Source organism: Zootoca vivipara, chromosome 15 (genome assembly GCF_965207765.1).
Source record: "Zootoca vivipara chromosome 15, rZooViv2.hap1.1, whole genome shotgun sequence".
Classification (NCBI taxonomy): domain Eukaryota; kingdom Metazoa; phylum Chordata; class Lepidosauria; order Squamata; family Lacertidae; genus Zootoca; species Zootoca vivipara.
The window spans coordinates 31,692,183-31,720,151 of NC_142598.1; the positions used below are offsets into that span (position 1 = coordinate 31,692,183).

Sequence of the window (27,969 nt, forward strand, 5' to 3'; positions counted from 1 at the left end):
AGTAGGGACGCGGGTGGCGCTGTGGTCTAAACCACTGAGCCTAGGGCTTGCCGATCAGAAGGTCGGCGGTTCAAATCCTCGCGAAGGGATGAGCTCCCGTTGCTCGGTCCCAGCTCCTGCCAACATAGCAGTTCGAAAGCACATCAAAGTGCAAGTAGATAAATAGGGACCGCTCCAGCAGGAAGGTAAACGGCGTTTCCGTGCGCTGCTCTGGTTTTGCCAGAAGTGGCTTAGTCATGCTGGCCACATGACCCGAACAAACTGTCTGCGGAACAACATCAGCTCCCTTGGCCAGTAAAGCCAGATGAGTGCCACAACCCCAGAGTCGTTCACGACTGGACTTAACTGTCAGGGGTCTTTACCTTTATCGGAGATAGGTCCACCATACTCGCCCAAAAAGCTTCCATTTGACCGCAGAATCAGCTGGTCTACAACCATAGTAAGACAGAGGCAGCCTGTTGCTTGGGGGAAGACCAAACCTGCAAGTGTGTCATGCTTTGTATTTAACAGATAAACTATACACAAAAGCTACGAATCTTCATTGTAAAATATTACATGAATCAGTGTGGATTAGGATTTAAACACACACATACACACACACACTGATAAGGCTAAATTGATTGGCAGTATGACTGCATTCCCAAATCTTTTTGAAAATATTAACATAAATAGTTTGGTTCTTCTCTCCCCACTGCCCCACCCCCAGTGAACTGCTTAAATGCATGCGCTCTGTCTCTACTTGGTGATATAGGTAAGGGCTATAGAAGTAAACTTACTTTTCTTTTAATAAGCTAACAGTTTAGGTCAAACAGCTTAGCAAACTTTTTCAGCAGGGGACTGGTCCACTTTCCCTCAGACCATGTGATGGGCCGGACTGTATTTTGAAAAAAGAAAGAAAAAAGAACGAATTCCTATGCCCTACAAATAGCCCAGAGATGCATTTTAAATAAAAGGACACATTCTACTCATGTAAAAACACGCTGATTCCCGGACCATCTGCGGACCGGATTTAGAAGGCGATTGAGCCGGATCTGGCCCCTGGGCCTTAGTTTGCCTACCCATGGCTTAGGTTCTCAAAACAAACAAAAGGCAAGGGGTTTTCTGCTGTTCTCCCCAGTACTGCTGTTCTGCGAGTAGAAGACACTCTTGCTCACAAAACAGGACTTAAACTTCATTTCCTCTCCTCCTTGCTGCAGCCCCTGAGCCACCTTCAGAAGCTAGTTGGGGGTCCCTCTTGAGCAGATTTTGGAGGGGCTGCTGTGTTATTCCACTGCATGTACATCTGCATGCAAAAGTAAATTGTTGCATAAATGTTTGTTCTCAGGTTGCAGAATTGTCTTTGTCAATTTCCTTCCAAGAGGGATTTTGTTGCTCCAAGGCCTGATAGGGCCTATGACTGGTAATGATAAGCCATGTTAGGCCCTTTAAGAAATGTTGAGTCATTCTGATGTTATTATTATTTTAAAAAAATAAAAAAATAAAGTTTATATAAAACCCATTCCCTATGTAAGAGTACTTGTACAGTAAAAAAAGAAGAAGAAGGTAGCATTCCTCCAAGGATACTGTAATAAACAGCCTGCTGTTTTCTGTTACCATAGGATATGCAGAATCCAATTAGATTTACCACCAGTTGCTCCCCATGTAACCCCTTTGCTCCTACACCGTTTAAGGTTTGTTTTAATTCACAGTTTCTGTCCTAATTTGTAGTTACCACACTCCTTATGTGCTGTCTGTCCTCAACCCCCCCCCCATTTTGCCCCCCTTGATCATTTCAAAAGGACCACGTGCTTCTTCCAAGTGTACCTGCTTCTTTCAGAGTGATGCTGCTCTCTCCCTACTTACTGTCCCCCAAATTCTTTGTCTGAAACCCACAGGATACTACGGTGAAGGATTCGGGAATTGTATTTATTTCTGCATCTTTTATAGTAGTGATGGGGGAGCCTGTGATTCTCCAGAAGTTGTTAGGCTACAATTCCCATCAGCCCCTAGGCAGCAGGGTCGACCGTCAGGTATCATTGCTGGAATTCCAGCAGTACCTGGAGAGCCAGCTCTTCATAATTAAGGTCACCATTGTTCTTATTAAGAGCTCCCTGTTCAAATCCCCGAAGCCAATCGTGGTGCTCCCATTCACTCTTATAGGGCCTTTTCCTATGTTACCTTAGTGGGACCGTTTGCCACAGTTAGGTCCCATACCTCTACATACAAGAGGGCCAAGTTGGTGTGTGTGTATTGTTTATGATATGTAGCTTACAGAGTAGCTTACAGCAATAATAATAATAATTTATTATTTATACCCTGCCCATCTGGCTGGGTTCCCCCAGCCACTCTGGCCGGCTTCCAATAAAACATTAAAATACAGAAATCCATCAAACATTAAAAGCTTCCCTAAACAGGGTTGCCTTAAGATGCCTTCTAAGGGTCTGGTAATTGTTGTTCTCTTTGACCTCTGGTGGGAGGGTGTTCTACAGGGTGGGTGCCACTACCGAGAAGGCCCTCTGCCTGGTTCCCTCTAACTTGGCTTCTCGTAGCAAGGGAACCGCCAGAAGGCCCTCGGCGCTGGACCTCAGTGTCTGGGTAAAACAATAGGGGTGGAGACGCTAGGAAGCCAAATAACTCTTCTAGGTGATCGATAGCTTCTTTGTAAAGACTATACATTGTCCAGACTCTTTATAGTCGTACCTTGGTTCTGGAACGCCTTGCGACTTGAACATTTTGGCTCCCGAACACCGTAAACCCGGAAGTGAGTGTTCTGGTTTGCAAACATTTTCTGGAAGCCGAACGCCCGGTGCGGCTTCCGATTGAGTGCAGGAAGCTCCTGCAGCCGATCAGAAGTCGCGCCTTGGTTTTCGGTTGTGTTTGGAAGCATTCAGTTGCACAAAATCTGAAGTTGTGTGCATATAGCTATTATATATGCACATGCTAAGTATTGAAATAAAGTTAAATGCGCGCGCACACACACACATGGTTGTTTCCAGAGTGTCCCTTTGGTGAATGGAAGCTCCCAAAGGCGAGGGGAAGGAGACAATCCCCACAATCTCTCATGCAGGTTCCCAAACCAACTTCTATTGCGTTCTGGAGAGGTCCTCCAACTCTCTGTGGCTTTTCAAGAGGGCTTCAGGGACACGGAAGTAGGCATGTACGGTGAGCAGAGTTCTGTACATGGGAACTTTGGATCCAAACTAGTATTGCTAAAGCCTCGTGTGAGTTTTTCTCCTCCCCACCTTTTGAACAAAGGCACTATTCTATATGAATCCTCGAAACTACACATCTCAGCCACTTTTCTTTGGGAATCAGTAAAATTATCTTCCTTCCTTCCTTCCATGATTCTGTTTTCGGTTTTGGAAATACACTTTCACGTCTATGTAAGTCCTTGGTATGTAGGCCACCCAGCACATAAACCTTCACTGAATTTGGCATTTAGTGACTGTCCTGCTTGCTTAAAGTGCATCTGAACCTTCATTTACCATGCTGGTGTTTTTCATCTGTGATTGCCTTTCTGTTCTATTATTGCACAGTATTTTAACTTCAAAGGCCTAGCCCTTTCTTTGTCATCACTTCATGCATTTTCTTTGCCCAGTGCCAGTCTGCACGTTCCCAGCCACTGTATTTTCCTTACTCTCCACAGGCATCTAGCCAGTCAGATTCAGAGCCGGAAAAGGCTTCGTCTTGCAACCTGCTTCTGCCGCCTCCTTCACTGTCACCAGGAATGAGCAGTGAGGTTTTGCAGCAACCCTGCAACCAATACCTGGAAGAGCTGGATAAGGAAGATGAGTTCGGATACAGCTGGAGTAAGTTTGCTTCTTGAGAGAACCTTTCACAATTGTTTACAGCTTCATATACTATGTGATGGTCATCTTCCTTTTTTTTAATCTTGCTTGAATAACTTGTGGAAACCACATTATTTTTTGCTACAGTGGTGCCTCGCTAGACGAATTTAATTCGTTCCACGGGTCTTTTCTTATAACGAAAAATTCGTCTAGTGAATCCCATAGGAATGTATTGAAATGTATTTTTTGCCCATAGGACCACGATTCGCTAGACGAATTTTTCGTAAAACGAATTCGCCTACTGAGGCAACCTCCGCTAGAAAAAGCCTTTCGTTAAGCGGAAATTTTGTTAAGCAGGGCATTCGTTAAGCGAGGCACCACTGCATGTACATTTTGTTGTATGAATTCAGATTCTGTCTTTTGTATAATGGGCAAACATTTTAAGCTCTATTCTCTGGTTGTCTTTTCCATTATAGTCCAAGTGAGATAATTGCTGCTATTAGAAAACATTGCTGCTATTAAAAAAACAAATATGTGTGTGAGGTTTTGTGTGTGTGTGTGTGTGCGCGCATGCACACACACACACACACACACACACACACACGCAGGCAGACTGTATAGAGCAGTAAGGGAGAATTTTTCTACTCTTCCATTCTGATAAAATGAAATGCCTAGAGGCATTTTCTTCTAGTTAGAGAATTTTATTGGAAAAGAACCATAGATTCCTATTCGAATTGTTTCAGTCTCTGTGAGATTATGAGTTTATGACGACGACTGCTGAATTTCCAAAGTTTGCGTTCTTTTTAAGTTTCCAGAGATAAATTCTGCACTTGCCACCCAACTTCTCTCTCCTTATGACTAGGAAAGATCAGTCAGCGGTACGGGCATCTGTCTGGAGATATGCACATGATAGAGTTGGAGAAAGGGAAGACTGGCTTAGGACTCAGCCTGGCTGGGAACAAAGACCGGTCCAAGATGAGTGTTTTTGTAGTGGGAATTGATCCAAACGGAGCAGCTGGAAAAGATGGCAGGCTGCAGATTGCAGACGAGTTACTGGAAGTAAGTGTCTAGTAATTATACTTAAAACGAAACATGCTGACTCTAAGGACGGGGTGGGGGTGGGGGACATTTGATTATTGGTGCAAAATGCAGCCTTTAATTAACAGCACATTCTTTTAATCAGTATTGCCTTTCTTTACAATCATACTGGCTTCCCATTATAAATTTTATGTTTGCGGTCAGGATTGTTTTTCAACTATGCTAGTACTGAAGAAATAAATAGATGCTATGAAACAGGAGAAGCAAGTACCTTTGCTATGGTTTTGAGAGAAAGAAAGCCATGATTTGATGAAACAGCAAGTTCCACTTAATTGGGAGTAACATAGCTGCCAAGTTATCCCTTTTTTAAAGGGATTTTCCCTTATGCTGAATAGGCTTCCTCGCGAGAAAAGGGAAAACTTGGCAGCTATGGGGAGTAAGCCTCTTTGAGCTAAATGGGATTTTTAGATAGGGTTGTACAGTGGTACCTCGGGTTACAGACGCTTCAGGTTACAGACTCCGCTAACCCAGAAATAGTACCTCAGGTTAAGAACTTTGTTTCAGGATGAGAACAGAAATCGTGCTCCAGCGGCGCAGCGGCAGTGGGAGGCCCCCATTAGCTAAAGTGGTACCTCAGGTTAAGAACAGTTTCAGGTTAAGAACGGACCTCCGGAACGAATTAAGTTCTTAACCCGAGGTACCACTGTACTGCTAATACCGGTATGTTGTCATTCATCCTGAAGCTTTTCCCTTAGGTCTTTAGTTACGTCTGGTTGCCTGACGTCTCACCCCACTTCTTCTTTCATGGCCTCCAAAGTTTTACCAGGACTAATGTCACAGAAGTAGCCAACATCATCTCAGATTTCATTGTTAGTCTCAGATGAAGGAAGATACACAACTGATTTTTATCATTCATTGGACTACTCCTTGGGTTGATAGTAGAAGATGGAAGCTTTTGAATTATTCAGTACTCAGCACTAGGTCCTATAGGAAGCTTAGTGCTGAATGTTAGAATATAACAGGATTAGAATAGAAAAAGAGGTGGACTAAGATATAGTACATTTAATCTAGAGTTTATCCAGCCCACCATTTTGTTTCCATCAGTGGCCAGTCTGATTACTCTTGTAGCTCACAAACAGGGTATCAACATGGAAGCTACCCCCTCTACAATTTGTTTGCCACCAGTATTGTATATTCAGAGGTATAGTGAGCATGAGACTTTATTTAGCTACCTTGGCTACTGCTGATAGAGCTAGGCTTCACGATTCTGTTTAACCCTTATTTAAAAACTAGGTAGGCTAGTACGTTGTCACATGTATTGTAGTAAATAAATACTGCAGGTTAACTATGTAGGTGTGGGTGTGTTTATTTATAAAATATACACTTTTTTTAAGCAAAAGATTTATACACACCTCTTTCTGCCCCATAAATTGGGAAATGAGCCAGATAGCTCATGACAGTAGTTTAAAAGCACGACAAAAAAACTAACATCTAAAATAATGCAAATAGCAAGATTAAAAATAACTGGTAGAAAAACAAGTGTTCAGGAACTAGCAGTGTCACCCAGTTTGTACAACAAAACCACAGTGAAATGGTACTATTTTAACAATATCAAAATGTGGTGGGGGTTGGGGAGTGGGGCACAGTCCATGTGCAACAACTGAAAAGGCCTCATCCTGTGTATCCAACAGCTGCAGTTTGAACAGAAGTGATATATAGAGCAGCAGCACTCCAGAACACATCTGTGGATAGGCAGGATTTTTAGAAGACATTCTTTTAAACATCACAGTACCAAGGGCTCTAAGGGTAATCATCACCAATGCTTAGAATTGGGCTCAGAAATGGTCTAGGCGCTTGAACAAATAGGGGGTCACATATTCTAAATAATGGGCGCTAGTCAGTATAGACAGGCTGCAGCATGTCATAACCAACTGAAATTTCCAAATATTCTTCAAAGGTAGCCCATGTAGTGTATGTTGCACTAAACCTCAGTGTGACCAAGGTATGTTTGAACATGGCCACATCTCACTTTTCCAGGAACAGGTGTGATTGGTGCACCTGTAAAAGCTGTGCAAAAGTGTTTCTGGCCTCATATTGAGGATTTAAGCATACTGTTTAGACACAGTCAAAACAAAATAAAAAAAATCCTTCCAGTAGCACCTTAGAGACTAACTAAGTTTGTCATAGGTGTGAGCTTTCGTGTGCATGCATCGGTATCTGAAGAAGTGTGCATGCACACGAAAGCTCATACCTATGACAAACTTAGTTGGTCTCTAAGGTGCTACTGGAAGGATTTTTTTATTTTGTTTTGACTGCGTCAGACTACACAGCTACCTACCTGTTTAGACGCAGTATGCAATAGCAGAACAATCCCATGTACTGTATGTTTAATCAGAAGCAAATCTTACTCTGTTCAATGGGGACTTCAGTGCACTCCAAGGACTGCATAAAATACCTTTTATTTTCATTTCCATGCTTGTTTACAAAATGGCCTGGTTGGAGTGGGCTGATTTACCTTTACTTGCTTGTAGAAACCTTCTGTCTCCATGCCTTTTCCCCCCATTTGACAAACAGTGAGTCACGAGGTGATCAATCACTAGTGGAAATTGATAACGATGTTCCCAAAGTCAGCCAAAGGACTGCAAGCTACCAAAGGACGTTTTCAGCCAGTCGAGAGCCAAATACAAACCAGCAGCTGTTTCATATATATAAAAAAGAAGATAAGAATTGTAGTATATAGATACAGGATCAGTGCATTGCAACCATAATGGTTGAATAGCAGTTTTAATAACAATAGTGACATAGAAATCAAGCTTGCATTTGTCTGTGGAACAAAGCTGGTATTCATAATTAAAGTAAGTATCCACGCCATTCTGATTTATCTAGATAAATGGACACGTTCTCTATGGAAAGACTCATCAGAATGCATCTTCAATAATAAAATGTGCACCTTCTAAAGTAAAAATCATATTTATCAGGTAAGCAACCTCTAATGCTTATATCTATTTTTTTAACATTTTGTAGTATCTAAATGCATATTCAACAGTATCTTTTCCCATATAATTCAACTTTTGAAGCATTGCCAAAAGCTTCCCTGAATGATATATTTGCTTTTCAGGGTTTACCACTATTGTGGGTATGTCCTTCAAAAAGCAAGTGCTTTAGGTATCAAAAGTATTGCAGAGTTCTTTAAAAAAAACCTGTCTGCTCCATGTATTATAGAAACAGAGATGCTGTCCAGCAGATGGCCGTTTGTCCTGGGAAATCAGCAGAGACTTCCTCTTCTGGGCTACTTCAGTATGAAGAGGTACAATACGTATTTCATATATATATTCATGTGATAGAATTAATACTGGGAGGGATGGAAAAAAGGGGGATGACACGCAAATTTGTGAAGCGTTCCATATTTTTCCGAAACCGACGGGATCAGAAGGTCTTGAAAGATTGGACTAAATTTGAAAAATATTTGAAAGACAATTGTAAATAACAAATCTCACTAGTAGGCTTGCAGGAGGTTTTGTAATTATATAAAATATTACAGAGAACAATTAGGATATTAAAGTTGGTTATGTTTATTAAAGGTGATAGTGAATTAAGGAATACGAGAAGAAATTATGAAGATTGAAAATCCTTAGACGTGGCTGATGGAAGTAAAAAAAATATTGTATAAGATATGAATGTAAAATGATGTGTTAAAAATATGTTTAAAAAACCAATAAAAATACATTTTTTTAAAAAAGGGAAAAAGGGATGCTGTTCAGTATGTTGTAAATAGCTTCTAAACAGAGGAATCAAGGTAGACTTTAGCAAGACTTGAACAGATTTTAACAGAGGTACTTTAATATAAATCTGAAATTGGGGCGGGGAGGGAAGTTTGTGTTCAACAAAATGTTGCAGCACAGAGCACCTGCTGCTTCCAGGAAATCCTGCTTCATTGCCCCTCCCACCCTGGCTTTTCATTTTTGTCCCCAGCGGCCAGTTAATACCTTGCTGAACAATGAGCATGCTCACTGGCTTCTCCCCCCCCCCCAAATACCTTATCTCCTATGTGGACAGTGACATTTTGGCTCCATAAGGTCTGGCACACAGAGAAATGAGATTACCATTAGTACAGGCGACCCTCAATTTGCGTGGGGGTTGCATTCCGGGTCATCGTGTCCAACGGTGGAGCACACATCAACCGGTTCTGCCCTGCCGCTTTCCCCTGCCACTTCCAGGTTGCCGCAATGCACATGCTCATGAAGGGATGCAGGTGGCGCTGTGGTCTAAACCACTGAGCCTCTTGGGCTTGCCGGTCAGAAGGTAGGCAGTTCAAATTCCCGCAACAGAGTGAGCTCCCGTTGCTCTGTCCCAGCTCCTGCCAACCTAGCAGTTCGAAAGCACACCAGTACAAGTAGATAAATAGATACTGCTGTGATGGGAAGGTAAATGGTATTTCCGTGTGCTCGGGTTTCTGTCATGGTGTTCCATTGTGCCAGAAGCGGTTTAGTCCTGGTGGCCACATGACCTGGAAAGCTGTCTGTGTACAAACACTGGCTCCCTTGGCCTGAAAGCAAGATGAGCGTTGCAACCCCATAGTCAACTTTGACTGGACTTAACTATTCAGGGATCCTTTATCTTCCCTTTACCTTTTTTTAAGTGTGCATGGTCACATTTCAATTGGACGTGCGTAAATTGGTCATTGCCGGGATGTCATTAGATCAGGCATCCTCAAACTTTGGCCCTCCAGATGTTTTGGACTACAGTTCCCATCTTCCCCGACCACTGGTCCTGTTAGCTAGGGATCATGGGAGTTGTAGGCCAAAACATCTGGAGGGGCGCAGTTTGGGGGTGCCTGCATTAGATGCATTGGTTCTGTGACCTCTATAACGAACATGGTGTGTTATGTTTTTCTGTATTGATATATTTTGATACAACGCTTTTCTTTTTTTCTTTCAGGGTGAAGTGAATGATCCAAGCTCTATTTTTCCTATAGATTTGAGTTTATATAAGAATATTAAAAATGTGGAATTGCCTAAAGTGAGTAGATGCTGATGCAAATGGCCCCAAGCAGAATTCTGTCTGTAACTTCTTTAGTCTGAAGGGGAAGGGACCATTTCCTACTATGAATGAACAAATTTCTCTATTGGTCTCAGTTTTCAATCTTACAATCAACACTCAGTTTCATTCTCAGAATCCATGTGTTTTCCCATTTTATACTGAATTGCATGGGGTTATCTGTGTGGTCATTATGTTGTTGCTCATTTTATCTTTGACTTCCCAAAATCCAGCAATGTGTTTGGATTCATTCAAAACATAACTAAACCATGAAAGTGAGTTGTCGCAGGCCTCAGGCTCACACTCTCACTCTCACTTTCACCGGTCCTCCGGTGTGGAGGAATTTGGATGCTTTTGCTTTAATTTTAGATCAACCACATATTGTTATATTGTCTAGACTTAGACAAGCTGTGGGAAATGGTAACTAGGATTTGTTAAAACAACCTAGCTTCAGCCCCTTGTTTCAACTAACTATATTTATGTTTAACCACAGTTTAGGGCGTGGAACTCAGTGCTCAAGGCTAGTTATTGTAATACTAAATGCTCTTTTTTGTTTTGTACAAATGGAGCCTTTCTCTATACCTATACTTATCTGCAGTGAATATATTTTTAACTGAATTGCTTTATGAAGTGCATACTCTTATGCTAAACATGGATTTACCTAGGAACACTATTTTGTGTGTGTGTGTGTGTGTTGCGAACTGCCCTGTGACCTGCGGGTATAGGGTGGTATCCAAATGTGTGTGTGTGTGTGTGTGTTTCCCCCAAAATGGAACAAATAATCAAACAAATTACAAGCATACAAAAAAGCCCTATTTATTCAAGAGCCAATATTCAAGAGCAACAAATGTCTAAACCATGGTCTCTGTATATGTTCCATAATTCTGTCCTTCCTGCATTAATCTCTGCTTTAATGCTACCACCAGTCAGTCTCTCTGTCTCACTTTTTAAATGTGTATTTTTTTTGAAATAAGTACAGTGGTACCTCAGTTTAAGTACACAATTGGATCCAGAAGTCTGTACTTAACCTGAAGCGTACTTAACCTGAAGTGAACTTTCCCATTGAAAGTAATGGAAAGTGGATTAATCCATTCCAGACGAGTCCGCAGAGTACTTAACCTGAAGCATACTTAACCTGAAGTGAACTTTCCCATTGAAAGTAATGGAAAGTGGATAAATCTGTTCCAGACGGGTCCGCGGAGTACTCAACCTGAAGCGTACTTAACCCAAAGTATGAGTGTAATTGGTTCTGGAAGTCCGTACTTAACCTGAAGCGTACTTAACCTGAAGTGAACTTTCCAATTGAAAGTAATGGAAAGTGGATTAATCCGTTACAGATGGGTCCGCGGAGTACTTAAACTGAAAATACTCAAACTGAACCGCGGAGTACTTAAACTGAAAATACTCAAACCGAAGCGTACTTAAACCGAGGTATGACTGTATTTAATATGCATCTTGCAACATTTAAACTGCCAGGGACGCTGCCACGGGTTTCAGGGGAGTGAACTTGTTTTGATGAACGCATTTGAGTGGAGCAGATCGTTTGGGCCATCTTTTAACGAAATTAACAAAGATAGCACTCCTCAAGCATTCATACTTAAGACAGCCTTGATTGAGGTTCTTCTTTAACTCTGGGTGTCCCATTGTATTTCTTAGGATCAAGGAGGCATAGGTATTGCCATTGGTGAAGAAGACACATTCAACGGTGTGGTTATTCAGAGCTTAACAGAACATGGTGCAGCAGGAAAGGTAAGGCTGTTAAACTGTGACCCATTCAGATGATAAGTGTATAGACGGGAAAACCTTCTCCCCCCACCCCCCGCCACCACCGCAAAATCCCATCCAAATGTTGTTATTTTTATTTCAGGATGGCCGAATTAAGGTTGGAGATCAGATTCTGGCAGTGGATGATGAAGTTGTTGTGGGGTATCCTATAGAAAAGGTACTTGAGCAATTCCTTACAGCATGCAACTTACTGATGCCTGCTCTAGACAACCGTTGGAGGGCATAAAGATACAGATGTTGTTGTTGTTGTTTAGTCGTTTAGTTGTGTCCGACTCTTCGTGACCCCATGGACCAGAGCACGGCAGGCACTCCTGTCTTCCACTGCCTCCTGCAGTTTGGTCAAACTCATGTTGGTAGCTTCGAGAACACTGTCCAACCATCTCGTCCTCTGCCATCCCCTTCTCCTTGTGCCCTCCATCTTTCCCGACATCAGGGTCTTTTCCAAGGATTCTTCTCTTCTCATGAGGTGGCCAAAGTATTGGAGCCTCAGCTTCATGATCTGTCCTTCCAGTGAGCACTCAGGGCTGATTTCCTTCAGAATGGATAGGTTTGATCTGCTTGCAGGCTCAAGAGTCTCCTCCAGCAAAAGATACAGATACCAGGATGCTATTTAGGCATTTAGTCAGGTGCTACGGGACCAGGGATGCTCTATCTGTTTAATGAGGGTTGCTAAATCTTTTCTTTTCCTTCTCATTCCTTCCTGTTGCACTTCCGAACCCAATATGCCACTTTATGTTGGCTTTTTGGAGGAAGTTGAAGTGGCTCGTGGGGCATATTATTTACCTGTGAGGATATTTAAATGTTTTTAATCCTGTTTTGTTGTTTGCTGCCCTGGGGTCCTTTGTATTGAAGGGCAGAATAAAAAAATACATAATTAATAAATGGAGCCCTGATGGCTGCATGTGTATTTTGCCTGTTAACTGCAATTCTAGCGATCAGCTCTTTGGAGGGGAAGGAGAGAGCTCCCCTTTTAAAGTAGCTGAATTAAATTTATTAGTTCATTATTATTTATTAAATTTCTACACTGCCTTTCACTTGAGGATCACAAGGCATTTTAAAATATAACACCCCCCCTCAAGCTATGTGTTGAAAGAAGCGACTTGAATAAAATATTGGGGGGGGGCAGCACCCCACATAATCAATTACAAGATGTGGCACACACACCATTTGAATGGCAATGTTCATCGGCTTTGGGGCCCCCTGGCCCCCTCAAATATTTTTTTTGGGAGCCAACAGGACCTCAATCCCTAGGAGTTGACTCCTATGCATGCTCTGTGAAATCTGTTCCAATTAATAATAATAATAATAATAATAATAATAATAATAATTTATACCCCGCCCATCTGGCTGAGTCTCCCCAGCCACTTTGGGCGGCTCCCAATTATGCCTGCTCTACTATTTTCTGTACTCTGGAATGGGGGAAAAAATCACATATCTATATTGCTTTGTTACATGAAAGTTTGCTCTTTTTTACTGTTCAAGTTTATCAGTTTGCTGAAGACATCAAAGCCCACTGTGAAACTCACAATCAATTCAGCTGAAGAGGAGAGTCAGACAGCTGCTCAGCCACAAACACCGATTTACAGTACTACTTCGGGTGAGAGAACTAATATCCAACAATTAGCCGTTGTTTCACCTTCTGAATCACCAGAACCAGAGTCAGTTAAAAGTAAGAATCTTCCAGTTACTCCAAGTCTTGGAAAAGAATTCAGTGACAAATGCTTACGATGGCTGCATTCATTCGTAGAACTAAACCATGGTCTGTTTTAGCCATGGTTTTGTTCACCAAACCATGAGACAATGCACAGACAAGACTAGAAACCACAGCTTATTTATTTCTCCAGAGCTTGGTTTGTTTTCAAGCTGCTATTTCCTTGGGCCTCTTTCCCTTAGTGAGTGTCTAGGGTGGGATGAACAAACAAAGGATGCTTAAGCAAAGCTATTCCATTTAGATAAAATAGCAAACCATTGTTAGAACAAGCCATGGTTCATAAGCCCAGCAACAAGGCTTTCTGCATGGAGGCCTGCCAGATACCATCTTTATTTTTATGCAGCAGGCAAAAACTTGCCTTTTTACCCAGGCTTTTGGGCCTTAATATGAATTATTCTAAGTACCCCATTATAGGGACCCAGGTGGCGCTGTGGGTTAAACCACAGAGTCTAGGGCTTGCTGATCAGAAGGTCAACGGGTCGAATCCCTGCAACGGGGTGAGCTCCCGTTGCTCGGTCCCAGATCCTGCCCACCTAGCAGTTCGAAAGCACATCAAAGTGCAAGTAGATAAATAGGGACCGCTCCGGCGGGAAGGTAAACGACGTTTCCGTGTGCTGCTCTGGTTCGCCAGAAGCAGCTTTGTCATGCTGGCCACATGACCCAGAAGCTGTCTGCAGACAAACGCCAGCTCCCTCGGCCTATAGAGCGAGATGAGCACCGCAACCCCAGAGACTGGACATGACCACCCCATTAGTGAGGCAGGTACTGTAAGACCTGTCTTTTGTCTGTATAAATGTGTTTTTTTAATTGGCTTTGTTGTAATTGATTTTAATGTTTATATAGTGCTGTAAGTCGTTTTGTGACATTTTTATTATTAGGGAAGCTGCATACCTGTGATTTTGCCTAGCAAGCCAAAGGCACTTAAAAATTATTAGATTTCTTCCAAGTAGGGAAGTTTGCTTATCACCAGCTGGACATAACACTGTGATTTTAGTGTCCTTCACTTCACCAATCTATGGCATGAGTCCAAGCTTATTGAATGAGCAGGCATGACTAGATCACTGCAGAAATCCAATTTAAGTAGTCTATTAATGAATAGGAAAATAAGAGAAAATCATAGGTTGCATTTTTAAAAACACAACAAATCATACACTAGCTGATCCTTGGCCAGAACAGTTGAATGAAGTAGTTAAAGACCCTACAAACAAAATATGATGTACCCTCAGCCAAAGTGGGAGTGGGCAGACATCCCACGTGGAAAAAGTTGAAAACAACATCTAAAACCATCCCATTTTTTTTTAGTTTTTTCCAACATTGATGTATCCAGCCAAATGTGTGTGTGAGCAGAGATGGTTCCTCTCAGATAAGCTGTAAATGTAACTTTGTATTTCTGAGAGATTTCAGACTTTGCAGGAAGGAAGGAAGCATGCAAGAATTCAGGTGGCATCTCTGTTTCTTGGGGCTAGAGCTCATCACAGGTTTTCTTATGTGCACTGAGGCAAACCATATATGTGGGTATTAGTTGCGGGGGCGGGGCAGGATGGACAACAAAAGCCTTCTTCACCTGAATGAATAAAAGGATAAAGTCCATAGTAGACAAGGATTTTTTAAGGAGGAGAGCAGCTATAGCTATAACCAGTCAATTTTTTGTTTTTAGACACAAGCAGGTCCTCAACTCCAGCCACATTGACATCAGACCCAGCCACATGCCCAATCATCCCAGGTTGTGAAACGACAATCGATATCTCCAAGGGACGTACCGGTCTTGGCTTGAGCATAGTAGGAGGAGCCGATACTTTGCTGGTTTGTAACGAATGCCTTTCATAACCCCAAGCTAAAGTTCCTAAGAAGGAAAATGCTTCTTTCTTGGACATACCGTACTTTTCCGTGTATAAGACTAGGGTTTTATCTATAAAAATCATGTTAAAATTGGGGCTCGTCTTATACATGGATAGTGAAAAGGGGAGATCGTGGGTTTGGTTGTTGCCGAGAGCCGGAGATTGTAAGCGGCCATTTGGCGTGTTATTGGAGGTCTGGTGGTTGAGTGAATTTCGACAACCCCCCCCCAAAAAAAACTCTACAAGTATGGGCAATCCTTCCCCAAAAGCTCAACAACTCTGGGCAATCCCCCCCTTTTCTTAATTTGGAGTCCCCAAAAATAGGGGGCATCTTATACACGGAAAAATACAGTATATAATGTGACTCAAATAAATGGATAGAAACAATTGATCTCTAAGTTGGGGAATAAAATTTATGTCCATAAATTTATGTCCATAATTGCACTAGGCAGGGTTCCCCCCCCTTTCTGTTTGTTTGAAAATGTGTGTGTGTGTGTGTGTGTGTGTGTGTATGTGTGTGTGTGTGTATATATATATGTGTGTGTGTGTGTGTGTGTGTGTGTGTGTGTGTGTGTGTGTGTGTGTGTGTGGTGTATATTGGAGCATTATTTTTAGCATCTGTACAAGTGTTACAAAGTTTTTAAGTGTGTTTGTTGCCACTTGCCACATAAAATATATTTTAAATAAGGGCTTTAGTCCTTATTATGTTTTATAAGCATTTAAACATTTTTTCTGAAGTGTGAAATGTTGCTGTTCTAATTTGTAGTGCTCCTGAAGAAGGGTGCTTTGAAATGTGTTATGTAAATGCGATCTTTATTTCCGTGCACCATTGAAATTTCTCTCACTCTCTCACACACAATTGGTGCTTTCCCTCTTTTCGTTTTTCTTGACCACACATTTTCATCAGGACAGCAAATGAAAACTTCTTTAAATACTTTTTTTTTACTTTTGTACCAGAATTTATTCTAGGCATCACTATTCATCTGTATTACTTTTTGTGTATGTGTGTGTATTTTCAATTTTACAAACACTAACAACAACAAAAAAAGACCCCCCCAAAAAAGACAGAATACACAATGTATCCCCTTGGACTTCCCTCCCCCTGCTTTTGTGGTTCCTTATGTTTTTATTTTCCTTCTGCATCTTCTCATTAATTCCAAATAAAAAATAAAAAAAATCCTTCCAGTAGCACCTTAGAGACTAACTAAGTTTGTCATAGGTATGAGCTTTCGTGTGCATGCACACTTCTTCAGATACACACGAAAGCTCTTACCTATGACAAACTTAGTTGGTCTCGAAGGTGCTACTGGAAGGAATTTTTTTATTTTTTGTTTCGACTACATCAGAGCAACACGGCTACCCACCTGTCATTAATTCCAATTATTGTAAATCCTTAATCAGTCCACAATTCAATTTTTTACTACAAGATTTCTGTCAAACCTCCTAATGTTTGTAGTTATTTACCATAATTTTTCAGATACATTATATACTTTCCCCCATTCCTTATTAAAATTTAATTCATCTGTATTCCTTTGAGATCTCCACAAAAAACCCTTGTATTTTTTTCCATGGCTCAAAATAGTTGAACTGCATGACGAACGAAAAGGTCTACCTACTTTGGTGAAGTTTTATATTTTGCTTTTTAAATCCACAGGGCGCAATTATTATCCACGAAGTGTATGAAGAAGGAGCAGCGTCCAAAGATGGAAGGCTGTGGGCTGGTGATCAGATCTTGGAGGTATAACATTGTGCAACGTACAAACCATCCTTACATTGCATACTTCTGAAAGTGGGAGTGGCGGGGGGGGGAGGAGAAAGGCAGGAGTGGGACTAGAGGGGGCCCGTATGCTTCTGACATCTGCCATGCAATTGAACCCCAGGTGAACGGGATCGACCTAAGGAGCGCAACGCACGACGAAGCCATAAACGTTCTCAGACAGACGCCTCAGAAAGTCCGCCTCACTGTCTACAGGGACGAAGCCCAGTATAAGGAAGAAGACATGTATGATGTGCTCAGTATAGAGCTACAGAAGAAGCCAGGCAAAGGCCTTGGATTAAGTATTGTTGGGAAGAGGTGGGTACATGAAGATTGCTTCCAGAAGTCTGCTTGGTCTTTGTGTGCAGTGCTAGATTTACGTATAAGCTAAACAAGCTATAGCTTAGGGCCCCACTCTCTTGGGGTCCCCCCCCAAAATTAAAGGGAAACAAAAACTGGATGTACATTTCCAAAATATAAGATTAAAAACAAATAAAATAAAACCTACACACAGTAACAGTGTTTTCTGTTGTGTAGGCTCCTAGTTATTATGTGAAAATGGCTTTAGATACCTATTAGGTCCATTGTTGTTGTTGTTGTTGTTTAGTTGTTTAGTCGTGTCCGACTCTTCGTGACCCCATGGACCAGAGCACGCCAGGCACTCCAGTCTTCCACTGCCTCCCGCAGTTTGGTCAAAGTCATGTTCGTAGCTTCGAGAACACTGTCCAACCATCTTGTCCTCTGACGTCCCCTTCTCCTAGTGCCCTCAATCTTTCCCAACATCAGGGTCTTTTCCAAGAATTCTTCTCTTCTCATGAGGAGGCCAAAGTATTGGAGCCTCAGCTTCACGATCTGTCCTTCCAGGGAGCACTCAGGGCTGATTTCCTTAAGAATGGATAGGTTTGATCTTCTAGCAGTCCATGGGACTCTCAAGAGTCTCCTCCAGCACCATAATTCAAAAGCATCAATTCTTCGGCGATCAGCCTTCTTTATGGTCCAGCTCTCACTTCCATACATCACTACTGGGAAAACCATAGCTTTAACTATACGGACCTTTGTCGGCAAGGTGATGTCTCTGCTTTTTAAGATGCTGTCTAGGTTTGTCATTGCTTTTCTCCCAAGAAGCAGGCGTCTTTTAATTTCGTGACTGCTGTCACCATCTGCAGTGATCAAGGAGCCCAAGAAAGTAAAATCTCTCACTGCCTCCATTTCTTCCCCTTCTATTTGCCAGGAGGTGATGGGACCAGTGGCCATGATCTTGGTTTTTTGGATGTTGAGCTTCAGACCATATTTTGCGCTCTCCTCTTTCACCCTCATTAAAAGGTTCTTTAATTCCTCCTCGCTTTCTGCCATCAAGGTTGTGTCATCTGCATATCTGAGGTTGTTGATATTTCTTCCGGCAATCTTAATTCCGGTTTGGGATTCATCTAGTCCAGCCTTTCGCATGATGAATTCTGCATATAAGTTAAATAAGCAGGGAGACAATATACAACCTTGTCGTACTCCTTTCCCAATTTTGAACCAATCAGTTGTTCCATATCCAGTTCTAACTGTAGCTTCTTGTCCCACATAGAGATTTCTCAGGAGACAGATGAGGTGATCAGGCACTCCCATTTCTTTAAGAACTTGCCATAGTTTGCTGTGGTCGACACAGTCAAAGGCTTTTGCATAGTCAATGAAGCAGAAGTAGACGTTTTTCTGGAACTCTCTAGCTTTCTCCATAATCCAGCGCATGTTTGCTATTTGGTCTCTGGTTCCTCTGCCCTTTCGAAATCCAGCTTGCACTTCTGGGAGTTCTCGGTCCACATACTGCCTAAGCCTGCCTTGTAGAATTTTGAGCATAACCTTGCTAGCGTGTGAAATGAGCGCAATTGTGCGGTAGTTGGAGCATTCTTTGGCACTGCCCTTCTTTGGAATTGGGATGTAGACTGATCTTCTCCAATCCTCTGGCCATTGCTGAGTTTTCCAAACTTGCTGGCATATTGGGTGTAGCACCTTAACAGCATCATCTTTTAAAATTTTAAATAGTTCAGCTGGAATATCATCATTTCCACTGGCCTTGTTATTAGCAGTGCTTTCTAAATTAGGTCCATAAATTACCATATAGCATGTATTCAACACAAAAAACAGCGTCAATTGGTTGTTGACAAAGGACAGCTGGACATAGAAAGGGCCCCATTACCTTCAGTAGCTTAGGGCCTCATCAAACCTAATTCCGGCCCTGTTTGTGTGCAAGCTAATGCGGAGACAACATTTTTGAGAGAAGGTGAAATAAGAATTGCCTCCCTTAGCATTTGAACCTAACGCTAAGGGAGGCAATTCTTATTTCACCTTCTCTCACTAATGTTGTTAGTGAGGGCAGCCTTGACCTGGGAGATATATTTCCTTCCTTCCTTCCTTTTTGAAAATGTGAAATACCTTTATTTATTTTGGGGAAAGACATTATATTAAGGTTTAATATCTCTCCCCCCCCTTTTGCTTTTTTTCAAACAAACTAAGATCTAGATACAATAAAAACTCAAAAGGGGGTGGGTGGGAATAAACAACTTCTGATTCTTCATCTGTCCAGTATATAAATGCAATATTCACTTTGTCTAATCCAATATAACACCCAGCGGTGATATAGATTCAACGCACCCTTCACCTCTTGCTTAGCCATGCTGCAAGTCAGTTTCACTTCCTCATTTGTACAACTAAAATAAGAGTTTTCTACCCTTACTGCTTAGGGGTGAGGAAATGTTGTCCCCTTTGGGACTGCATCTGCTATTAAGTCTCTAAGCTTCCTTGTTCGACGAGATAGCAAAGGTGCTCAGAAAAGGCCAATACAAAGAAGATCCTTTTCTTCAACACCCCCCGAGAATGAAGAAGCTATTGACAGATGCATTTTCAAATTACTCCTAAGTCTCTTAACACAAATGTAACCACTGGAACATAACATTTTTACATGCACCAATCAGGTGATCTGGAAAGAAGAAAAACAGATGCCTTGGCAAAGCACTTTTAGACAGCCTCCCACTTCCTGGCTCATACACACACACACACACACACACACACACACACACACACACACACTTTTATTTGCATGCGCGCGCACACAATTTTATTTGCCCTTCCACTACTCAAACCATCTGTTCAAACCATCCTCAATAACCCCAGTGCAAAAACCTCCCAACAACACCCTGGCCCTAGAGTCTGTTAAGCGGCCTCAGCTTTTGTAGTTGGAGTCAGTCAGAGCCATGCCCTCCTGCCCAGGTTGGAAAATGCCTCCAAGGCAGGGAGTAGGTCTTCCAGGACTCACGGTCAAGATGGTTCTTGTTTGATCCACCAGTGCAAAAACAACAACAACCCCAAAAGCCTTTCAAACAATGTAAGTCCCAGCAATAAGGACTTCAAAGCATAGCATCACCTGATGTCATTGTGACATCAGATGATTGACAGGTTGCCAACCCTTTCTACCTGTCAGACTTGGCCTGCCAGGGAATCTGGCCCACTAGTCCCCTCTGCTGACACAAACCACTCTTACTAAATTCAGCATGTTGTCCTTCTTAGTTTCCACACTTTATGACTGCAGAAATAAATTCATATTTGGCATAAGGAGCAATTGTGTCTATGGCATTGTTACCTTGGTCTCCCTTATTCACCAGGACATCATATTCTGCTGTAAGATCTGCATATGAGAATCCATCCTGTTAGGTTGTATGTGTATGTAAGAAATATGCTGAAATATCATGTTACCCACCAAAATACTTGTTTGATAATTGCTTTTAAAAGCTCGTTCTTAACCAGGTAACTATGTAATGAATATGTCCATAAGTTCATAGTAAACCACCTTGGAAATGTCTTCTTGAAGGCAGTATATAATGTTTTAAATAAAGAAACACAACAAAATATACTTCCATTATTTTGTTTGCAGGAATGACACTGGAGTGTTTGTGTCAGACATTGTCAAAGGAGGCATAGCAGATCTGGATGGGAGACTGATGCAGGGAGACCAGATATTGATGGTGAACGGGGAAGATGTTCGAAATGCTAACCAGGAAGCAGTGGCCGCTTTGTTAAAGGTAATGGCAGAACGATAGAGAAAAACATAACTGCATAAATGGATACTGGGTCCTCTCTTTTTCCAAAAACGAGAATCGCAAATGGGAATAGTGCAGTTGCACTCCCATCTGGCTTGCGGACTTACTTACCATAGGTATTTGATGGGCCTCTTGCCTGATGTAACAGGGACTTCCTCATAATTCTAGGGACAAGTCTTGCGCAGGAGGGGTTGGTGAGGAGAGGTTGTCACTGTGCACCAGGGCCTCCTGGCAGTGGAGTCGCTGCTACTTCCTGGGAGAGAGGGTGATGGGAAGGTTGGCACTACACCAGCACATTGGTGGGAGGGTATCGACCTCCCCACCACCATTCCTTTAAGTGTGAGTGACTCTGCTGCTGGGAGGCCACCCCCTACTGATTGTTCCCGGTCTCTTCTGGTATTTTCTTAAGGGACGCTAAGGTTGGCATTTTTTAACGTTCCATATTTGTAAAGCAAACGAAAGGGCTAAGTTAAGCAGTTCCTTTTAGATACGTTTTCACACCCACCCCGCTTTCATTGTTGAGTTCACCACATACAGAACTGACAGACTGGGGATTAAAAGATATTCACTTGTTCCGGGGGATTAAAATATGCTGCTACTTCTGATTTAGCACTGCAGTGCCCAGCCAGCAGTGGAAACAAAAGCTACTGTTTTTAAATGAAGTTCCCTTATCGTTCCTACTTGTCAAAGTCAGGATTATACATTGTCCTTTGAAGCAACTTGCAAGCATCATTTTGTTGTGGCTTTTTTGTAGATGGGGATGAAAAGGAAAAAAACAACATTGCCGCTGCTATGTTATACTCTGGGCAGAAAAGAAATGCTAGCTAGATGTTAGAAGGGCTAAGTTGAGCCACTTAACGTTGGGATCACTGAAGACAGGCTGAAAGTGGTTTTGCTTGGTTTACCAAAACAGGTTTCGAGTCTCATTCCTTATTTGGTGAACACTTCTTCATTCTCTGTGTATTTTTGGCACTCCAACGAATTGATTCTTCTCACATGCCATTCGATGTTGCAGTTAGAGAAGAGCTTCTCCCACTTAAAGCACTCGAAGTGTAATTTTGTTACCTTGGTTGTCCAAACAGTAATTTGTTAATGGGCATAGCTGGCTGTGAAATACAGCCAATGTACCATCCTTCTTCTTATGCCATTGCTTCTGTAGGGACCTCCTTGTTGAACCAACTGGCAGGCATGGACAATGTGCAATCTATATGCTCCTTTGTGATTTTAGACGAAGCTTCATGCAATTTCTCACAACACTTATAGAAGGTTCAGCTAAGACTTGTGTGAAATGGCCCTTGATCTTCCTTTAACTAAGATATGCCTTTACATCATTATACTTCTGGGTTAAGGAATCTGTGTCTTACAAATAATGCCTGCTCTCTAGTGCTCATTAGGTACAGTCAGACTAGAAGTTGGAAGAATAAAGGCAGGCCCATTCCATTCGGAGAGGAGAACGTCTCAGAGCAGCCAGGTTTGTAATTGCTTGCTTTGGCTTCATTTGGAACCATCACAAGCATTGTTAAAATTATATAAGCAAATAAAAGGGAATTGATTTCGCAGTGGCAGTGATTTTTTTCTGTAGAGGCTGATCAGAGATGAATAAACTCCAAGCCAAGTACATAAAAGGCAGTTTTATGTACCCATATCCATATTGGGTTTATTCTACCTTTTTTTTAACAGCTTAGATCCTCAAAGGTGCCCATGTAGCACAGCCCTGTTCCCAATGCTGTGTAAGGCAAGGCACATCTACAAATGTACTGAAAATTAAGTTGGTGTTTAACTGTATGATTTTTGCTGTCACAACTAAACATTTGGGGTATGATCTAGTCCCCCTCCTTTCTGACTCCTCCCATGTACTGTACTGTGTTGTGCCTGTAGGGGTGTTCTGGTGCTAACCCCTCTTCTCGCTGTTAGCAGCTGTACTGCATCTGTAGGAGAGCTGTGCATGTCTGATTGGTTGCTGTGCACAGGGAACAGAATTGACCGTTGTCTTTCTCTCTGAGTAACTTGGCTACATCTCCATTCAAGATAGGTTGCTGAGAAGTCTGATTTAGCAGGGAAAGAGAGTACAATATCTCACATATTTGGAGGGTTCTTTCCCTCCAGAAAAGTGCTTCCTTCTACCGGTACACAGTATTTTTTTTACACCAAACAAGATAATCTGCCAAGCTCTTGCTCCGACTGCTCTTAATATCCTGCAAACTATTAAGTTTGCCATTCATACCGTCTTTCCCCCTTTTTAAGACGTAGTCATAATATAAGACATAGCAGGATTTCTAAGCAGTTGTGCGATATAAGCCATAACCCGAAAATAAGACATAGTGATAGACCCTTCCCCCCTCCCGCCAGCCAACTCCCCCCCATAAAAATCTCTCCCCATTTTACTGTCGCTCCAAAGACACGTATTTCTTTTAAAAGCTTGTAAAAATGCACCGTAGAGCCGTTGCTGCAGCCTCGTGATTTCCCCTCCCGTTTCTGTAAGCATTTTTTAAAATACCTGTAAAAGGATTCCAAAATATTTTTTTTAGCTAGGCTGTGTGAGCTCTACTTGGTGAAGAGGAGAAAAGTGGCATTTGCGGTGGGGAGAAGATGAAAGCACGAGGAAAAAAAGAGGGGCGATTGAAGACGCTGCCTTCCCCTTTAGGGAGAGACTCTGTGTGCGCGTCTCTCTCTCTCCCCCCCCGCCTCTCTCTCTCTCTCTCTCTCTCTCTCTCTCTCTCTCTCTCTCTCTCTCTCTCTCTCTCACACACACACACACACACACACACACACAGCCCACCTCTCGCTCCCCCCCAGCTTTCCCCCTTTTAATAGCCTTTTAAAAAGTGAGGATTCTTTTTTCTTTCTATTGCTTGTCTGTAGAGCTTCCCCTTTAAGGATTTGTACCGGTACCGGGATCGCTGCCGGTGGCGCAGTCCTTGCCTTGGGGATTAAGGACTTTCCCCTTCTCGCTGTTTAGGAGCTGCTAAACACTGCCCTAAACCCTACACAAAAGTTAACATTTTGTGGGTAAGAGAAACACGGACGGGTTGTTAGGACCAGCAGATTATCTCACCCCGCTTTCCTACTGGCTCAATTGCTACTTAATTGCTACCATTTACCATCTTAATTGCTGCTCAGCTGGCTTCTTTGTTTTCTACAGTATCTCAGCCAGTAGCCTCTTTGCTATCAGTGCTACAAAGTGCTACATTGTTGGAACTTTTGCTCTTAAGTCTTGGGCAGTTGGCTGGCTGGTAGAAATCCTTATTTGCGTTACGTATTGGCTACTGCTACGACTGCATCACACAGATAGATTCCATTATACTGTACTGGTTTAAATTTAAGAAGCTCCAGTGTAGCAGATTGCTATTAAGTGAGTCCCCACCTGGGAGGAGAGAGAGAGAGAGCAGCCCTTCGGAGGAGCTCCCTCCCTCCCTCCCTCCCTCACGATCATCCCAGGGCCGGGGAGAGAGGGCTGGGCCAGCAATGCACACACCTCCCTTCCCTCAGACTCCCTCTCATGGAGCTTGGTGGTGGCTGTTGCCCGTCATTTTCTTTCAGTCAAGAGTCCTGCCCCGCAGGGAGACAGGGAGCAAGAGGGGCACTGCTCCTGATGTAATAAAAATACCGGTAAGACATTCCTTGAAAATAAGCCACCCAGTGTTTTTTTGAGGAAAAAAAGTTATAAGACGGTGTCTTAAAATGTGGGAAAGACGGTACTTGTACTTTCACTCCCATGGGGGGACCATGTCCTTGAGCACAACTGGCAGACATGGTCCAAGTAAAATATTACTTACGAAATATGACAGAAATATGAAACGGTAGTTGTACTTGGATGATAAAATATCAGCTTAGTGAGCCAAGTTATGAACAAGCTACATGTAGCCGCTTTGCTCCTTCCTCTGCAAGAAAGCCAAGGAACCGGTTAGCTATAGTTTCCTGTTGCATCCTAACTAGGAAACTGGGGTTAATGGCTTCCAAAGAAATCAGGATATTAAACAAACTTTAAACCTTGGCTTCATATCCTGGCTTGTATGAAGAGAGGAGTGACCTGGCTGAGTGTGGTTGCACGAAGCTTGTTGGTATTTTGGGTTATTAAGCTGGGATATGATCATACGAACATGCCATTGTTGATGTAGAAAGAAAACTGGACTTAAGGAATTCTAGTAATTCTCAGTGGTGTAACTCTTTAAGGTCAGCGAGGGAAGCGGCAGCCTGTCATCATTCAGTTTCCCAGGTTCGGGATCCAACCCACCAGAAAGTTATGAAAGTACTCTGAAGAAGAATTCCTGTAAGTTTCAGCTGCTACTGTTCAAATTTTGTAACTAATATCTTCTCACTTACTTCTGTGCTGTTAGATACATGCTGTTTCCCCAACAATCACACAGCATTTTGTGCTTTCATGCTCATGTGTATTGGTCATGTTCTAAGATTTAAAAAATATTGGGAGTTGATTCTTGAGTGTACAGGCAACTCTCCATTTCCACAGGGGTTGTGTTGTGGGTCAAAGCCTGTTATGCCCCCTTTCCCACCCTCAACCCTCCCTCTTTTGGGTCCAAAAGGACCTGTGTGTTGACAATTGCACGTCAATCAGATGCTCCTAAAATGGCCGCCAGCTGTGTGCAGGAAATATCAAGCTATGACTTGCCGTTAGATCCCTTAATGGTGCATGTGTCTGTGAAATCCAGTTGTTCCAGTGGAAGAATAAGTAATTATTACTCACCTTTTAATAACAGTGGGAATTTCCATTAGAAGGCAGAACTTGAAAAATAAAGATAATCCATTTATATCAGATCATTTCCTAAGAATGTGGGATAATTTATATACAGTATAAGATAAAATTAACAAACTTGGCCAGTCAGAGAAGGTAGACAAAAAGAAAACTGATTGAGAAATGGGGCATTTTCATACTGTATTGGAATTTGAAAGTATGGGATTCTATATACAGTATCCATATGCATCACTGTGGGTAATTTAGTAACCCTCAGTATTGTTTTGGTGGTATTTCCTTCCTTCCATTTATTTTGCCTCCGTACAATTCAGATAACAGTTGATGATATTTCATTATTGTATGAAAATATAACAAATTATCTTATCAATTGAAAGTATACATATAAAAAGATTTTGTGCACTGGGGCTGAAAGTGATTTTCATGACAAAACCTCAATGACTTCAGAAATAAACAAAACAAAACTGTGCTCTTGTTTATTGGCCATTGATTAAAATTTCCCTCTAGGAATAAATGTTTAAGCAAGGGATGATGGGCAAATTTTGATCTACTTTGTTTTTGACTAGAACTACCAGATATACGGTACCAACCAGAGACACTGTAAAAGGCACAAATTAAAATAATTCTGAGTCCTTTTCTTTTTAAGTCACAGAACTGAACAGAGTCCTTCCACAGAAAAGTCTGCTCTTGGTTATACCCCCCCACACACACTTTCCCCCCATTTTATCACTATAATGGGGCAAGAGTCTTTTTCTACTCTTGCTAAACAATTAGCTGTCAGAACACTTTGCAGATGTACTGCAGTTCACACAGAAATATACCAGTAGACCCAGGGCCAGATTTCGGTTTGATGAGGCCCTAAGCCACTGAAGGTAGTGTCCAGCTTTATATGTCCAGCTGTCCTTTGTCAACAACAAATTGTCACTGTTTTTTGTGTGTTGAATATATGCTACATGGCAATTTATGGACCTAAAGCCATTTGCACATACAGAATGTAGGCACCCTATATATAGAAATGAGCAAACCAGTGATATTTTAGGGAGCAGGCAAGCAGGCGGGGCCCATTGCTTACATCATAGGAGCCTAACACAAAACAAAACAAAACAAAACACTGTTGCTGTATGTAGGTTTTATTTTATATGTTTTTTAATCTTCTATTTTGGAAATGTACATCCAGTTTTTTTCCATTAATTTTTTTGGGGGAGGCCAAGAAAGTGGGGCCCTAAGCTTAGCTCATACATAAATCCAGCACAGAGTAGACCCCACTCTTTCTTATGCCCACCCTAATTGAAACAATCAAGAACCAGCTTTTCTTGTGTTACGGGAGAACTGCCACCTATTTTTCTGCTGCCAGTGACAGCCATTTTGTGCTGGCACCCACAACACTTTTATCAAGATACAAGTAGCAGCACTTCGCTTTTTTGTTTTTTGTTTTACCAAAAAAGCACTGGTTATTTGGGGGGGCGGGATCAAGCTATTTCCCCATTGCCTCTAATGTGGCACATAACCCTGACTTTCCAACAGCAGCTTAATGAGCAAACAAATGTCATGAAGGAAAGAGGGAGACGTGCTTATCTTAATTTTTTTAATCCATTTTTGTGTGCTTTTAAGTAAACAAGCAAACCTAGGGACTAGCGCTACCAGGTCCCTTAAACTGCTTTGAAAACAATGTAACCCTTTACAGTGATAAAAATAAATTGTTCTGGAGTGCATGAAAAATGACGTTTCGAAGTGGAAAACACCAATGATAACAGTGCTGTTTCCCTTTTTTAACAGTAGCATCTGAAATACAAGGATTAAGAACAGTCGAAATAAAAAAGGTAAGTAGAACCTAGAAGCTGGTATAAAATTAAGGAGAGCTGATTACTAACTTGAATTGATGCAGGATTGCATCATACACCAATTTGACTATTCTGCTCAATGGAAGATTTGGACTGCATTGTTGTTGTTGTTGTTGTTGTTGTTGTTGTTGTTGTTGTTGTTGTTGTTGTTGTTGTTGTTGTTTAAAATCAATAGACATCTCACACATATTTTGAAGTTACATAACACAAATTCCCATTATTTATCCAAGGAAAGTTAGGCATGGAGTTTCAAAAATTGCTTCTCTGCCTGATTTTTGGGTGAACCTATCAGTAGTCTTATTTACTTGGGAATTTGAGAATCTGAATCTTCAAAATGTTTTGTATCTCTTCCTTTTACACACATACCGTCATTTGCATTATGAATTTATATCGTGCTTTTGGTTGGAAA

General features: G+C 41.9%; 1 protein-coding gene across 26 annotated transcripts in view; it reads left to right on the forward strand.

The window, feature by feature from the left end:
• MPDZ (multiple PDZ domain crumbs cell polarity complex component) overlaps positions 1-27,969 on the forward strand; it is a 116,759-nt gene that overhangs the window by 80,252 nt on the left and 8,538 nt on the right. For 11 of the 26 annotated variants that reach the window (XM_088658982.1, XM_088658989.1, XM_088658987.1 and 8 more), the window contains 16 exons: positions 1,599-1,670; positions 3,626-3,788; positions 4,630-4,826; positions 7,692-7,783; positions 8,028-8,112; positions 9,744-9,824; positions 11,499-11,591; positions 11,710-11,784; positions 13,110-13,224; positions 14,996-15,141; positions 16,831-16,914; positions 17,057-17,250; positions 20,846-20,993; positions 22,396-22,482; positions 25,185-25,281; positions 27,496-27,539. In XM_088658982.1, coding sequence (XP_088515108.1) covers positions 1,599-1,670; positions 3,626-3,788; positions 4,630-4,826; positions 7,692-7,783; positions 8,028-8,112; positions 9,744-9,824; positions 11,499-11,591; positions 11,710-11,784; positions 13,110-13,224; positions 14,996-15,141; positions 16,831-16,914; positions 17,057-17,250; positions 20,846-20,993; positions 22,396-22,482; positions 25,185-25,281; positions 27,496-27,539 — 1,773 coding nt within the window. The remainder of the gene's footprint in view (positions 1-1,598; positions 1,671-3,625; positions 3,789-4,629; positions 4,827-7,691; positions 7,784-8,027; positions 8,113-9,743; positions 9,825-11,498; positions 11,592-11,709; positions 11,785-13,109; positions 13,225-14,995; positions 15,142-16,830; positions 16,915-17,056; positions 17,251-20,845; positions 20,994-22,395; positions 22,483-25,184; positions 25,282-27,495; positions 27,540-27,969) is intronic. The other 15 variants (XM_088658988.1, XM_088659000.1, XM_088658997.1 and 12 more) reach the window with 5 other exon arrangements.